Raw genomic sequence first — 14573 nt, 5'->3', positions numbered from 1 at the left:
ATGATGTAGCGGCTATCAAGCTGCACGTGCGCAGCTACTGAGGAATAACGCAAAACGTGAGGACTATAGACATGTAAGTACTCAACTTTTGTCGTTTTTGAAAAGAAAACAACTAACTGTTGTTCTTTGTTCTTCTTTTAAAGAACAGTTCTGACAGAAGTTCTGATAAAACTGGCGCTTTATCAGCATCCACGCTATTCTCTTTCTCCATAACTGCACCAGCTCTTGCTGCTGCTTGTTTACGTCACGACTCTGTTGCGCCTGAAAGTACTGCCCCTCATCGCTGATTGGTCCTGTCACTTTCTAATCGGGCCCAAATGATTCAGATGGGAGCTTTGCAAGATGGATTCGCCAGTGAGAAACAAGGAAACAGGCATAACCATCTGCTTTGCAAGGTTAGTGTTTAACTACTTGAAGCTATATTTTGCTGGTATAATTTTACATGAAAGGGATATTATATGAAAAAAAGACAGCTATAACTATTTTTATTAACATAAATCTGATATCATTGATAGAAACAGTATGCAGTTTGTACATTCAAACACTTACTGGACATTGTTGCAGTATTTCTCCAGCAGGAAGGTGGAAAGCTCTTGAAGGATTGGCTGGCTGTGCAGAGCGACAAACTGTTCCCGACAGATCTGGTAGGATGTACAAGGAAAAGTTTTAGTCATTCTGGTGAAAAAAATTGGCACAACAGTATTTTGGACACATTTACCTAACAGCTGACCAGGGAAAGATAGAGAGGAATGAAGAGGACAGCAAAGGAAGGAGAAAACAAGCACCAAGCTATCACCAAATCTGGAAAAACTGTCTCAACAAATCTGCCATTGTGCAGTCTTTGTCATTACCAATGTAATTATAAAAATGACCGGTTTGGCTGTCATTGGATAAAAGCTATCATCAAACACAACTTTTGAACTGTAAATTGTAGCCTCTTGCTTTTCATTCCCTCTTAAAGGTAGCCACTTTGCTTTAAAATCCCTAACGATTGCTCTTCTAGTGAGTCTGGAACTTAGGTGATTTTTCAGGGTATTTAAAGATTGAATTCACACCAGTAAAATCTGAAAGTGAATGTCTTTTTGTCCATTTTTGAATCAATTTTCAATCATTTGTCCTGCTAGCATCTAATGCTCAACACAATGGGGCTTTCAACCAATGGCAGCCTATTCTGTCATTACATAATACTGTGTCAAATTGTGTGTGCTTAAACACTTAGATCATGATGAAAATGGCCAGAATATCTCATAATAGAGAGAGAAAGACAGAGAGCCTGTGGCGCAGCCCTTTGTGTGACTGCAGACAGGAACTGATTTGAGAAATGGCACAAATACCTGTCGATACAAAAAAGGTACAAGGGCTTTGTAAACATGTGAATATTTTCAAGATTTTTTTGTCACAGAATACATTTTTTCACTTTTTGGTCCCCAAAAGACAGGATAACATGTCTGTGCAAAGAGTTGTAATATCTGTTTAGTGTTTTCCTTTGTCATTATAGTCCCATAACTTTGTTAAACTTCAAGTGACATTACTACAGCAAACTCTAAAAGCCCAGGTTGTCTGGAAAAAAAAAGGAATGTTTAGAGCTCAACTGTGCCCCACAGGGTTGATGTTTTACAAGCTTTTTAAGACACTAAGTTCAAGTGAGACAAAATGGTTTAATAGGAAACAGAGCAAAATATTTTTTTCAGATATGCTATAGTGTGGTATTATACTGTATGTGTGTGTGTGTAAAGACAATGCTTCGAAAGGAATCAAAAGTGTGTAACTTTGAGTGCCCACTGACTATTACACTAATCATTATAAGCTAATGTATTATGATGAACAGTTGTTGAAGTTAATTCTCCAGTTGCATGCCAGTAAGAGCAAAGGCAAGGTTTTATCTTTTTTTAAATTCTAAACCATGTTCCATTACTTTTCATGTTAAAATTGTCAGTCTTCTGGTTTGTTCTCTTTCCTCCCATATACATAGTTCTCACAATAACAATGATGTAGAGACCTTTCTTATTAGAATCCTGTCCTTGTTGTACCCTGGCTCCAACCTGGGTAGGGCTGTATAATCAGTTCATACCCCCTGGACAGACTGGTCAGATATGGGGGAGGGTGAATGATGAAACAAAGTATCAGTGACCTTAACAAGCGAGTTATGCGACTCTGGAGTGAGACTGGCCAACACAAATGCATTCCTCTACTTCTTCATACGCCTATCAGCAAAAGAGCAACAACACTTTAGGCGTTTACTCAGAAGCACTAACTCAGAATCAGGATTCTAGGGGATGCTCCAGTCGTCTTTATTGGTCAGGAAGCTTCCTAACTAAGTGAATAAACCCCCAAAGTATGTATGTGTCAGGCAGTCGTGATAAGAGCTGTTTAAATTCTCTATACCAAAAGAAAAAGAGCTTCATTGCTTCCTTTATCATCTCCTTTACTATATAATTCACTGGATCATCCTTTACTAAAGCAGAGAAGAATACATGACCCACAATCCCTTGTGTCAAATAAAATTTAGGTGACACTTTTCATCCATTCATCAAAAGGAGCGATCAACATTATAGTAGAGTAGATTTTAAAAAATTCACAATTCAATTGCTTGTACATGCATTTGTTTATAAATGTATGCTGCATACCTGTATATTCCTCTTCATCAACATTTTTATCCATACAATACCTCTGTGTTTTTCTTTATCTTTAATCACTGTACCATTACAATGCTAAAAATGTATGTGTTGAAAAATGCACAAAACATAAGTCCAAAACTGGGATTCATTTAATTTATTATTCTTTCTTTAATTCTTGTGTTATATACATTTGTTTTATTTCTCAGTTTTATTTCCCTTTCCTTAAGAAAAAGCAAACAGGTAATCTTGTAACCATGCTGTAATAGAAAATGATTCAACTCTGTTCTCAATAAATGTTAAAATAACTCAAGAAAAGCCTAAAAGAGGTCATACCTACCGCAATGGAGTGTTTATTTTAGAAGCTATTTGAAATTTAGTGTTAGTCTTAAGATTAAATTTTCATTAGTTTTAGTAAATTTTAAGTCATTTTCACTCACATTGTAATCTAGAATTAGTCGATGAAAACTCAAAAATATTAAGTCCAGTTTTAGCCAATAAAAAGTCCTTACATTTAAGGCATTACTTTGTTCTCTTTAAATGAATTTGATTTGCCAAATTGTAAAATTATTAGAAATCTAACACACTCATTATACACTACAAATACTTTAATCAATTTAATAGAATTTAAGTTATTCAAGTTCCTTGCTGAGCCAGTCCTCAACAAATCAAAATGTAACATGTCACCTCCTTTAGTTAACCAATTAAATATTATCCTGCTGGTTTCAACACAGATTGCTACATTGGTTTAATATAGTCAACTAACCAGACCTGATACGTTTGGGTGTGTTTACCATGGCTTCTTTGAGTGGATCACGAAGAAGACTGTCCTGCAGCTGCAGCTAATGTTTGGAGTCTGAACTCTACTACCACCAGCATGCAGAGCTGAGTTATTTGTACTAGGGCGCACATTTTGGTTAAATTTGAAGCAAATACTACCCTCAGATCCAACCTACCTAACAGCTCATGCTCTCTCAGTCAAATTGCCTCATGCAGGAATGCACACGGACAAGCACACACAAATTCTCCTGCTCCCTTTTCACACCTCTGCTTTTTAACAGATTATAAACACAGTGAAGAAATATCAATGGTTTTGAATGTCCAACAGTCCAGCACTAACATTTCAGTCTCCCTGATGAAAACTAAACTTACTTTTTATCTGAGTCTTTATTATCAAAGATCTTGGCCTGTTATAATCCTGCCTTCCTCATGGAAAAAATGCTATTGACAAACATTTTAGGCTGTTTTAACTCAACACAATGAAAACTGCACAGAGGGTTCAGGTTTTTATGGTTGAATTAAACAACATGTGACCAGACAACTGACGTATGTGTTGTTGTCCAACTTCTGTAGACGGTTTACACCCATATGACACCCATATGACACCCATTACATTCACCTTGTTCTCTTTTCCTTTCTCTTACTTCTTTTCTTGATAGTGTGACATTTTTCATCAAGGTCAAATAAAAGTGGAGGGAAAAGTGATGATGGAGTAATTTTTCTGGGACTTGTCCAGTAGACCTTTAACCTAATTAAGGTAGAGAGGGTTCACTTTCATGGTGAACCTCTATTTTGCATGTTTTGGACTATGAAGCTGCTTGTACCAGTTACAGATGTCTGTGCAGCTACCTGTTGTTTATTTGTTTCAATTGTGCTGTGTGGCTCAGTCTGCCCACTTTGTTTGTTTCCAATTTACCAAGCCAGGGCTGTGCACAAACACTGGACAGAACTGACAGCTACAGTTTATGTGGACACATTTACTGCATTTGACAAAAATTGTTTGGATGAGAATCAGATTCTCCAACTTTAAATTAAAGACCCTCTCCTGCTTATTATGTTGACTAAGAGATTTAATATCACTCTCTGCTTTTGTGTCCAACTACCTGTGTCATGAGGAAAGCGTACTCTAACATTAAGAGAAAAAATCTAGGGAATAATACACAAAGAGGAAACTGCTTCATTAGTTCTAACTCATCTGAGATTGTTTGAAGACATAAAACTGACTTGGCTGTAAAGCTGCATCTACAGAAAATTGGGGCTTTATGGTAAGTTGATCTATTTTATTTTATGCTCTGTCACAGTCTGGGCTTGTTGACAAGCTCGTTTTAGCAGACAGGGGCAGACAGACATTCAGCAAAACAGCCTCTGCTGGGTTGTGCTACCTGCAAACAGCCGACTATTACTGAACAAAATATAAATATAATTTTTGTTTTACTGGCTCCATCATATGGATGATTTAGCCTCATCAGAAGCACTACGATACATAATATTCATCATGACTTTTAGAATGTACAAGTACCAAAGCAATCTCAGCTCTTAGTGATTTAAAAACATGTATTTGGTTTCTAATAAACTAAAAATTCTGAATGTGAAAGCAAGAGAGCCAGGACAAATAAATAACATCAAGCATCAAGTCATAACCAAGAAAAGAGGAATTGCACACTCAGATTTTATCACATCAAACAGTTCAAAAAGGATTGTGAGGATGAGAAATGGTGAAAGAATGTAAGCTTAGGGAGGTAAAAAAAATTTTCATTGGAAGTTGATACCTTGTTCATGGTGTCCACTGTGAGGGCGTGGGTCCAGAAACAGTCATGAACTGAGACGAATGTCAGGCCAGCACTGAGAGGAGAGAGAGGAAAGGAGGGGGAGCAGTCAGGAGAGTCCTGTGGACTTTCATCATGTGAGCCTTGCAGTCAAGTAAGCTGGCAGCTGAATGGCTGTATGTTAAGTGGTAAAATGCTGAAAAAGTCTGTACACTTTGAACAAACTACACGCCTTACTTGGTACAATTGTTATACAGGCTTTCCCTTTCTGTTATGGTGATATCCAAAGGTAGACAGCAATGCAACTTGTGTCCTTGTGGATGGCACTTTCGAGGAGCTTCCTGCAGCTCAAAACAGCTGTAAGGCTATGAAAGCAAACGCTGGGTAGTGTCTTGCTGAATCAATTTTGAAGCTGTTTGTATTGTCACTAATGTCAGACATTTATGATCATACAGGTGCACCTCAAAAAGTTAGTGTATCATGTAAATGTTCATTTTTTTGCTATAATCTACTTCAAAAGTTAAACTTTTGTAAATTCTAGGTTTATCTCATATAAGGTGAAATATTCTAAGGCTTTTGTGATTTAATCTTGATTATTACAGCTTACAGCTCATGAAAATCAAATATCCACTATCTCAAAATATTGGAATATTGTGGAAAAGTCCAGTTTGTAAAGACTTTCTGAGCCTTCATTCTCTCACCCTGGGTCAGTACACACAACCACAGTCATGGTGAAGACTGCTAAACTGACTATTGTCCAGAGGACAATCAGTGAAATCCTCCACAAGGAGGGTAAGCCACATAAGATCACTGCTGAAAGGGCAGGCTGTTCACAGAGTGCTGTATCATAGAAAGTTGACTTGAAAGGTAAATTGTGGTAAGAAAAGGTGCACGCACAGCAGGGATGAGCTCAGCCTTCAGAGGATTGTCAAACAAAGTTGATTCAAGAACTTAGGGGAGCTTCACAAGGATTGGAGGCTGGAGTCAGTGGATCAAGAGCCACCACATAGACAAGTCCAGGAAATAGACTACAAGTGTTGTGCTTCTAGTGTCGAGCCATTCATCAATCACAAATAATGTTATAAACTTCCCAGCTGGGCTAAGGGGAAAAAGAACTGGACTGTTGCTCAGTATTGAAAAGTCTTGTTTTCAGAGGAAAGCAAATTCTGCATATCATATGCAACTCAAGGTCCCGGAGTCTGGAAGAAGACCCGAGAAGCACAAAATCCAGGGTGCTTGAAGTCCAGTGTTTCCGGTTTCCATAGTCAGTGACGGTTTTGGGTGCCATGTCATCTGCTGCTGCTGATCCACTGTGCTTTATCAAGTCCAGAGTCAACGAGGTCAGCCATCTACTGGGAAATTTTAGAGCACTTCATGCTTCTATCTGCTATGAAGATATCGGGAGATACTGATTTTCTTTTCTAGCAGGACTTGGCACCTGCCCAGAGTGAAGCCAGAACTACCAGAAACCTGGTTTGCTAACCATGGTATTACTGTACTTGATTGGCCAGCCAACTGACCTGATCAGATCCCCATAGAGAATTTCTGTGGAAATGTCAAGAGGAAGATGAGAGACACCAGACTCAACAATACAGACGAGCTGTAGGCTGCCATCAGAGCAACCTGGGCTTCATAACACCCCAGCAGTGCCACAGACTGATTAGCTCCATGTCAACGTTTCATAAATGCCATAATTTGTTCAAAAGGAGCTCCAACTGAGTGCATAAATGAGCGTCATTTTCCAGAAAGTCAACATTTCTGTATTATCCTGTGATGGACCGATGTGTGATATTCCAATATTTTAATGGATTGTTTTTATTTTTGTGAGCTGTAAGTCGTAATCATCAACATTAAAACAAAACCGTCTTGAAATATTTCACTCCGTAAGAAATGTATCTAGAATATATGGAATTTTTTTCCTTCTTAAATTAAATCATAGGAAATATTAACTTTTTCATGATTTTCTAATTTTTTGAGCTGCACCTGTATACTAAGGATCCAGGATATTTGATTCAATAAAAAGTGAAGCTTTTCCTACCAGAATACTTTAGAATGCTACATTACCTTCAATCATAAAAATGTTCTTGAAATTATGAAATTATTGTGCTGGCTAAGTTGTAAAAAAACACAAACATGAGAATTGCATTTTCTAAAGTAAATCCAACATGCTTCCATCCATGCAAAATTGTAATCTTGCTTTTGTGATAACCTCATGTAATGTCCTTGAATACGAATGTAACTGCTGGTTCTTTATAGGTAGAATTGCAGTAGTCTTACAAAAGATAAAGCATTTGGGGAGTTTTCTGAATCATGTGTGACTTTTTATTGTTGATTGTTCAATGGCTTGACCAATCAATTCACTTTTCTGCACGCTATGAATATTTCAGGCATGATTAGATTTCCTGCTGTAACAGACTTGCATTCATTATGAGCTACATCAACCATCCCTCTCCAAAACAGTGCCCATTTGGACACATCAGAAGCCTGAAAGCTGCGAAGTGTTGCCATTTGATCTCTGGGAAAAAGCCCTGCGCAGAGACCGCAGAGGATAGGCAGATTGCCAACTCCATTAGCTAGAAGTGTTATTCTGACTTTGAGAAGTTTGATTTTTATACAATTGCAGTTGGACTAAGATGTTTTCAAACATTTTTTAAGTCAAGTTTTAGTTGGACTAAGACAGTCACTTTACTTACAAATACTGCATGTAAATGCACTTAGGGAATAGGGATTGAAACAGAGAAGAGTAAAACACTTCATCCAATTAAAAATACTCTAAAAAGGTGTAATATGGGGCGTGCCGGTAGTCGAGTGGTTAAGGCGCGCACCATGTACGCAGGCCTCAAGTCCGGCCTGTGGCACCATTTCCCACATGTCTCTCCCCGCTCTCTTCCCTGTTTCCGAGTCTACCCACTCCTCTATCTAACAAAGGCACGAAAAAGACCCAAAATAAATAAAAAACACTAATATCTCACACAAAGGCAGACGTTCCATCACAGAAAGCATGGGCTGTATTTTGAATTACCATGACAGGATCTGATTCTGGGAGACTACAGCAGAATGCATAACATACTCTGCAAAGCTAAGGTGCTAATTGCATTTTCAAGACTTGAGGGTAGATTCCTAAAGCCATTTCAGGTCATGCATACATTATTCTAGAAAAGAAACAAAGAACAGACAGTGGGTGATAAAATCAATTATATCTATGTTTAACTGGAAGTGTTCAAGTTGTTCAATGATACCTGTAGCAGTGGAGGGCAGTCAGCATCATGTGTGTGGAGTCCAGAGAGTGAATGAAGTTTGGTGGGAAGGCGTTCTTCTGTTTCATTGTGTCTGGCCTCCTGTGAAGGGAACAAAAAACACACAACATATAAAACAAGTCGAATTTTCTGTTCTGTTTGCTGAGTAGTTATCAACTAGATTTCTTCAATAAAACAGACATTTGAGCAAAGTAGTCGCTACACTCAATGGCCTGATTGAACATAAGAGCTGTGCTGATGAATTCCTGGGAGATAGACAGAAATACTACATTACGATTCCCTTTTCAAATTTGTGAACTACTTGGAAGCTTGGCAAGTGTATTTGTAGAGCATCATTCAAACATGGAAAATCTCAAAGTGCTTTAAAGGGAAACATGAAAAAAACACTTTTTAGTATTTCTGCCCAGTTATATGGGTATCTGGAGTATCTACCAACCCATAAAATGAGAAATAAGCCAGCCTAGTCATTTATTTATGGTCCATCTATGTCAAAGAACGCAAAATATGTAACTCTGTGACTGTTGAGTGGTCATCAGTGTAACTCTGTGACTGTTGAGTGGTCATCAGAGTTACTCTGTGACTGTTGAGTGGTCATCAGAGTAACTGTGACTGTTGAGTGGTCATCAGAGTAACTGTGACTGTTAAGTGGTCATAAGAGTAACAGTGAATGTTGAGTGGTCATCAGAGTAACAGTGACTGTTGAGTGGTCATCAGTGTAACTCTGTGACTGTTGAGTGGTCATCAGAGTTACTCTGTGACTGTTGAGTGGTCATCAGAGTTACTCTGTGACTGTTGAGTGGTCATCAGAGTAACTGTGACTGTTAAGTGGTCATCAGAGTAACTGTGACTGTTAAGTGGTCATAAGAGTAACAGTGAATGTTGAGTGGTCATCAGAGTAACAGTGAATGTTGAGTGGTCATCAGAGTAACAGTGAATGTTGAGTGGTCATCAGGGTAACTGTGACCAGCATAGCCTATACTTAAAGGGGCAGGATCTGGTTAGCTCAAACAATGCCTTCAATGCCTGTTGACTTCAACATTAATTTTTGTGGTCCAGTATGTGACAATATAGGAGTCTTTGGCTCTACAGTTGCTAAAAAATGTAGACATGTAAGCATAAAATATGGAACAGAAAATAAGAGAAACAGTAAAAGGTAGTAAAAATTCCCTGCTTCTGCTACTGATGATGAACCTGGCAGTTAAAAAAACATCCTGCCAATCTGTCTGCATCCCCATGTTCCCATTACCCTGAGCCTGTGCCATTCAAATCCTCTGGGCTGCCGCAGACCAGAACGCTCCTCTAATGGGAATGCAGGCAGAGCGGAGAGAGGTTGGCCCGAGCTAAAAAACACACACAGGCACACGCTGCTTGTCTGTCAGTCTCATTTTCCTTCTGTCCGTTTCAGAGTTGGCTTTGAAACGTTACTCTTTTATCAGAATGCTTTTAGTTCTGCATTTTTGGGTTTAAGCAGAAAAAAACAATATTCATGGAAGTGTAAATGCCAAGCACACTGCCATCTAAGCTCAGAACAAAACGTTCTTTCTCTTTTTGTTTGAATTTGTCTCATATCTATGCTCACGAAAAAAAAAACAAAAAAACAAATATGGCACCTTGAAATCCCAGAGGTCTGACTGACTGAAAAGGTGCGCAGTCAGGACTCTGAGGGTTAGCAACCACAGTTCTCTGAAGTGTTAGTGTTCTCCCTGTAGAGCTGACAGTTCTTTTCATATCACAAGACATCCAGGAAGATGGGATAGGGCTTAGCCTTCAGAAGTTTTTAATCATTTCTCTATATACAAGAGGGACAAAGAAAAGAGTGTGGGGAAAAAAAAACAGGCCTTGAAGGCTGTCAGTAGTCTGTCTGTGACTACATTTACATATTTAGAGGCAGGATGAGCTTTTTTAGGATCTTTAATCAAAGCAAGTATAATTGTGTATTCTCCTGCCCGTGTGTCGACAAGGAAAATCAGCTGTCTGCGGTCGCAGATTTCAAGAACAGCTCAGAATGTCAGCTTGAGAAACTCTGATGCTTTTTTTGACAGTGCATTTTAAAGTTTCAGGGAAGACAGCCTCTAAGCAGCGGCATCCTGCCCCCATCTTTTCTCCTGTTCCACGCTTACTTTCTTCATCCCTCTTCGGTATTCTTGCTGCTGGATGTGTGTTGTACTGTAGATGTCAGACTGAGGAGGACAGCTGTCAGTCTCTGTCATCTCTGTCTGTGGTACGTTCGCTCTGTCTACCCACGACTCTGCTTTGCCGTCTCTCATTCTGTCTCTTTCAGTCCTCTTCTCACCTCCATCACCCTACCTTTTCATAAACCCCGGCTACACATTTTTTTTCATGCCTTCCCAAAATAGCAGTCATTCACACTTCCCAAACCGGCACTTATTCAGAGAAAACAACACATCATTCTCTGCTTAGTCCTGAAAGGTCAAATATCATCTAGTAAAGCAGACTGTCAATCACCATCACCGGCAAAAGGAGGAGTGTAGTGCAGTCTCTGAATTCATTGGCTATGATTTATGCTATTGGAAGTGATGGCTAACTACTCTGTATTTATGAAGAAGCCAGCAGTTAGTGATACACAGCTTCTAGCCAAGACTTTCTTTTCTATGCCCTTTACAGCCAGAACTCAAGAATAAGATTAACTCCCTAGTAATTCTGTTTCATACTAACAAGGGACCGGGTGTTAAAACGTTTAGCCAGCTAAATAAGCACAACCCTAGCAAGATTATCTGTTTCTTGCGAGTCTCACTTTAACTGTGAAGAGTATGTTAAATTGATGCTTTACTCTGACTAACCAGAACAGTAAAAAGCTAGAAAGAAGGCAATTTTCTACCCATTTACTTGCTATAGAATATCATAAATTTGCTGTAATAGCGTAGAGTAGAAAATAACTTTTAGAGGCTTGTTTCTTGAGTGAAGGTCTCATCACTTCTGGTATTTCTGATGCATTTCAGGAAGTTTGAAAATCTGAATACTGATTTTCTTCATACACAACATCAATCAGATTTGTCTCTGAAATTAATTTTTGTTTCGATCTGAAATGGATTATTATCTAAACGTACATGCATTTATCTGTTTAAAGAGATGAATAAAACTTTGTTGGATTACCACCAATAGAAGCTTGAATGTCATTAACATGCCTTGAACTTTGCACCTTTTGGACTCTCTATGGAAAGTATTTCCTGTATGTGACAAAGCCTGCTAATAAGGTGATTGGTTAGTAATGTTCTTGGACCACAAATGTACTATAGAAGAGTATGATACCCCAGATTACCTATACTTAATATTTTCTTACTAAATTGGCAGGTTAATTCTCCTCTGTCAAACCAATTGGCATTAAAATAATATAGCGTTTTTGATATTTGTTATGAATATGTCTTCATTACAGTTTGCAATCAATAATCTTTGTAACGAGCAATTCATGGACATTATTTACATTTATTATTTTAGCATACTGTTTTGTTGTAATGATGTGGAGTAAGGCAGTCACTCTTTACTCTGAATATGAAAACATGTCAAACGTATTTTCAACAGTTTCTTGTTTTTCTTCTTTCTCTGTCTTTGACAGTTTTGCAACTCATGACTGCTTTGTCTTGTTTAATCTGCCTTCCTTGTTAAATTTGAGCCATTTTGGGCACTTATGTAATTTTACAGTAAAATATGTTGTGATAAGACTTCTGGAAAAAGAAATGTTATCTTGTTATGGAGAAAAAATCTGTTAGAAAAGACTCTAAAACTGGAGTCCAGAACTACACTTCCACAGTATTTTCCAAACACTCACAGCATGATGCCGTTTTATACTTTCTATCAAATACAAAGTTACGGCCAAGTTTGAGTGGGCAATTAGTGAAAATACCTCCAGGAGAAAATGCTTTTGTTCTGCTGAATGTTTTAGAAATGTAAGCTAATAGCCTCAGGGGATCTTCACTGTTTACTTCCATTCACCTCTAAATGCGAAACAGAGAGCTGTCAAATGATCTGAAAGCACATTTTGCAAACAAGTGACTGCAAACTCATTAAATGTAAAGCAAAAAAGGCCTGCCCTAAGCAGATTTTTTCTTGTGCCATGAAAATATCTTCAAACTGTAATAACTACAAAGGGAGGATAAAGAGGAATTGCTGAATGTGGGTTTTTGATAGTATGAGTCGAGAAACAGAAAGGAAGTACAGAATTACTTACTCTTTGGTGTCGTAGCTGATCTGGAGGTTGATATCCTGCATGGCGCTCTTAAACTAGAGAGGGAAAAAAACAAATACAAAAAAACATGAGAATCTACTATGGTGGTATGGTCCAAGCTAATGTCTTTAACTGAAAAAGAAAGGAGTGAAGTCTTTAGATTGCATTGAGATTTAATAAGTTTATAAAATAAAAAAGGATTCAACAGATTCAAAGAAATTTTATTGCCATTAAAGTCTACATTTACATGCAAAAAAAAAGAACGAAATTGTAAAGTATATTTACAAAACAAAAAACAAATAAATAATAAGCATGAAGTAAAGCATAATATACACATGACAGTACTGAGCAGCACAGTGACCGTATGAACAGGATTAAAAATTGAAATAAGAAATGTGCAGGTGGAAGCAGTTACGTTCAGTGTCATTAGTGAAGTGAGAGCAGTAGTGAGGGGTGTCCGGTTGTGTTGCCCATCTTGTCCTACCCCTGTAGGGGGCAACTACAGAGCACCAACACAGTTCAACAGTCTTACAGCTGTTGGGAAGAAGCTGTTTCTAAGTCTGGTGGTCCTGCTCCAGATGCTCTGCAGCCTCCTACCCAACGGGAGTGCGTGTTCAGGGTGGATAGAGTCCTTCATGATGCAGGTGGCTCTTTTTCTGCATCTAGTGTTGTAGATGTCCGTGGTGTTGGGGAGGCTACGCTCCACAATCCTCTGTGCAGCCTTCACCACCCTGTTCAGAGCCTTCCTCTCTGCAGCAGAGCAGCTACCATGCCACACAGTGATGCAGGAGCAGAGAACACTTTCCACCACACATGTGCAGAAGGACAGAAGTGTGCCCTTGAGTCCAACACTCCTCTGTCTCCTTAAGAAGTAGAGCTGCTGGTGGGCCTTCCTAACTAAGCAGGAAGTGTTGTTGCTCAAGGTGAAGTCATTGCTGAGTTGAATGCCCAGGTACCTGAAACTGGAGACCACTTCCATGGCTGCTCCTCCGATGTGAAGGGAAGGAGGGCGGTGTCTGTCCCTTCTTGGTGATGGTGACATCTTCAACACACTTGGAGATGAAGCTGAGGACAGTAGAAGATTGTTCATCCAGGTCCACCTTTCCCTCCTGTGTAGCAGCCTCTCTGAAAACATCCCAGTCTGTGCACTTGAAACAGTCCTGTAGCAAAAAGCTAGCATCACTGGGCCACATGGTGACGGCCCTTTTGTTACTGATTTATTCCGTTTTAGCTGGGGGCAGTATGCAGGTACTAGCATAATGGAGATGTGGTCTGAGAGACCAAGGTGGGGGACCGTGTCTAAAATGTGTAATACTGAAAGACAAGACACCTGAACATTTTGTTCAGTCATGAAACACTGTAAATAAAGTTTAAGCACATTATTTCATACAAGCAATATACAGCTTTATTAACAGACAGTATGTAAATCCTACTGTTAGAGGAACCCCAAACAAAGCAACAACAAAAGATGACGATCAGAGACATGCTGCTCAGCTCTGTCCTCCTCCACAACTTCTTGGTTTGATTTGAGGACGCTATTCTGTAAAAACGGCACTCCATAAGATGCACTTACCAAACAGTTAACCAGTTTTCACACAGTTATAGATGATGATACTGAGGGAAAAAAGGTGGTGACAGTGGCCATCCTGGTTTTTGTTGTGGTACAGAATGCTTTCTAAGTTGCTCAGAGCCAGCTGTTATGGCAAGTGCCCCATAGTCAGGCTTCCTTTGATTTGACAAAGCTTTAAGCTCCAAAGGTACTAGGTACAACTAGTGCCAGATATCTTTTCTGTCTTTCTAGTTTCTGCTCAAAGACACGTGTGTTCATGTAAAAGTGGGCGTTAAGCCCAGCATTTAATACTTCTTCTACAGGAAAGGAAAGAATTCACTCGCTGTCTGATTCTGTCACATTAAAACAATGAAAATTTTAGCAATCCAAAAATAAAAAAAAAGAAAATGGACACTACTGCTG

General features: G+C 38.9%; 1 protein-coding gene across 2 annotated transcripts in view; it reads right to left on the bottom strand.

The window, feature by feature from the left end:
• Positions 1-14573, bottom strand: part of polrmt (polymerase (RNA) mitochondrial (DNA directed)) — a 78755-nt gene that overhangs the window by 6629 nt on the left and 57553 nt on the right. For both annotated transcript variants that reach the window (XM_041791976.1, XM_041791977.1), the window contains 4 exons: positions 12605-12657; positions 8401-8499; positions 5165-5237; positions 550-641 (listed from right to left, as the gene is read on the bottom strand). In XM_041791976.1, the coding sequence (XP_041647910.1) occupies positions 550-641; positions 5165-5237; positions 8401-8499; positions 12605-12657 (317 nt within the window). The remainder of the gene's footprint in view (positions 1-549; positions 642-5164; positions 5238-8400; positions 8500-12604; positions 12658-14573) is intronic.

This window comes from Cheilinus undulatus, linkage group 7 (assembly GCF_018320785.1).
Source record: "Cheilinus undulatus linkage group 7, ASM1832078v1, whole genome shotgun sequence".
Lineage (NCBI taxonomy): Eukaryota > Metazoa > Chordata > Actinopteri > Labriformes > Labridae > Cheilinus > Cheilinus undulatus.
Note: the sequence above shows the minus strand (reverse complement) of the source record. Positions and strands in the feature narration are given on the sequence as shown.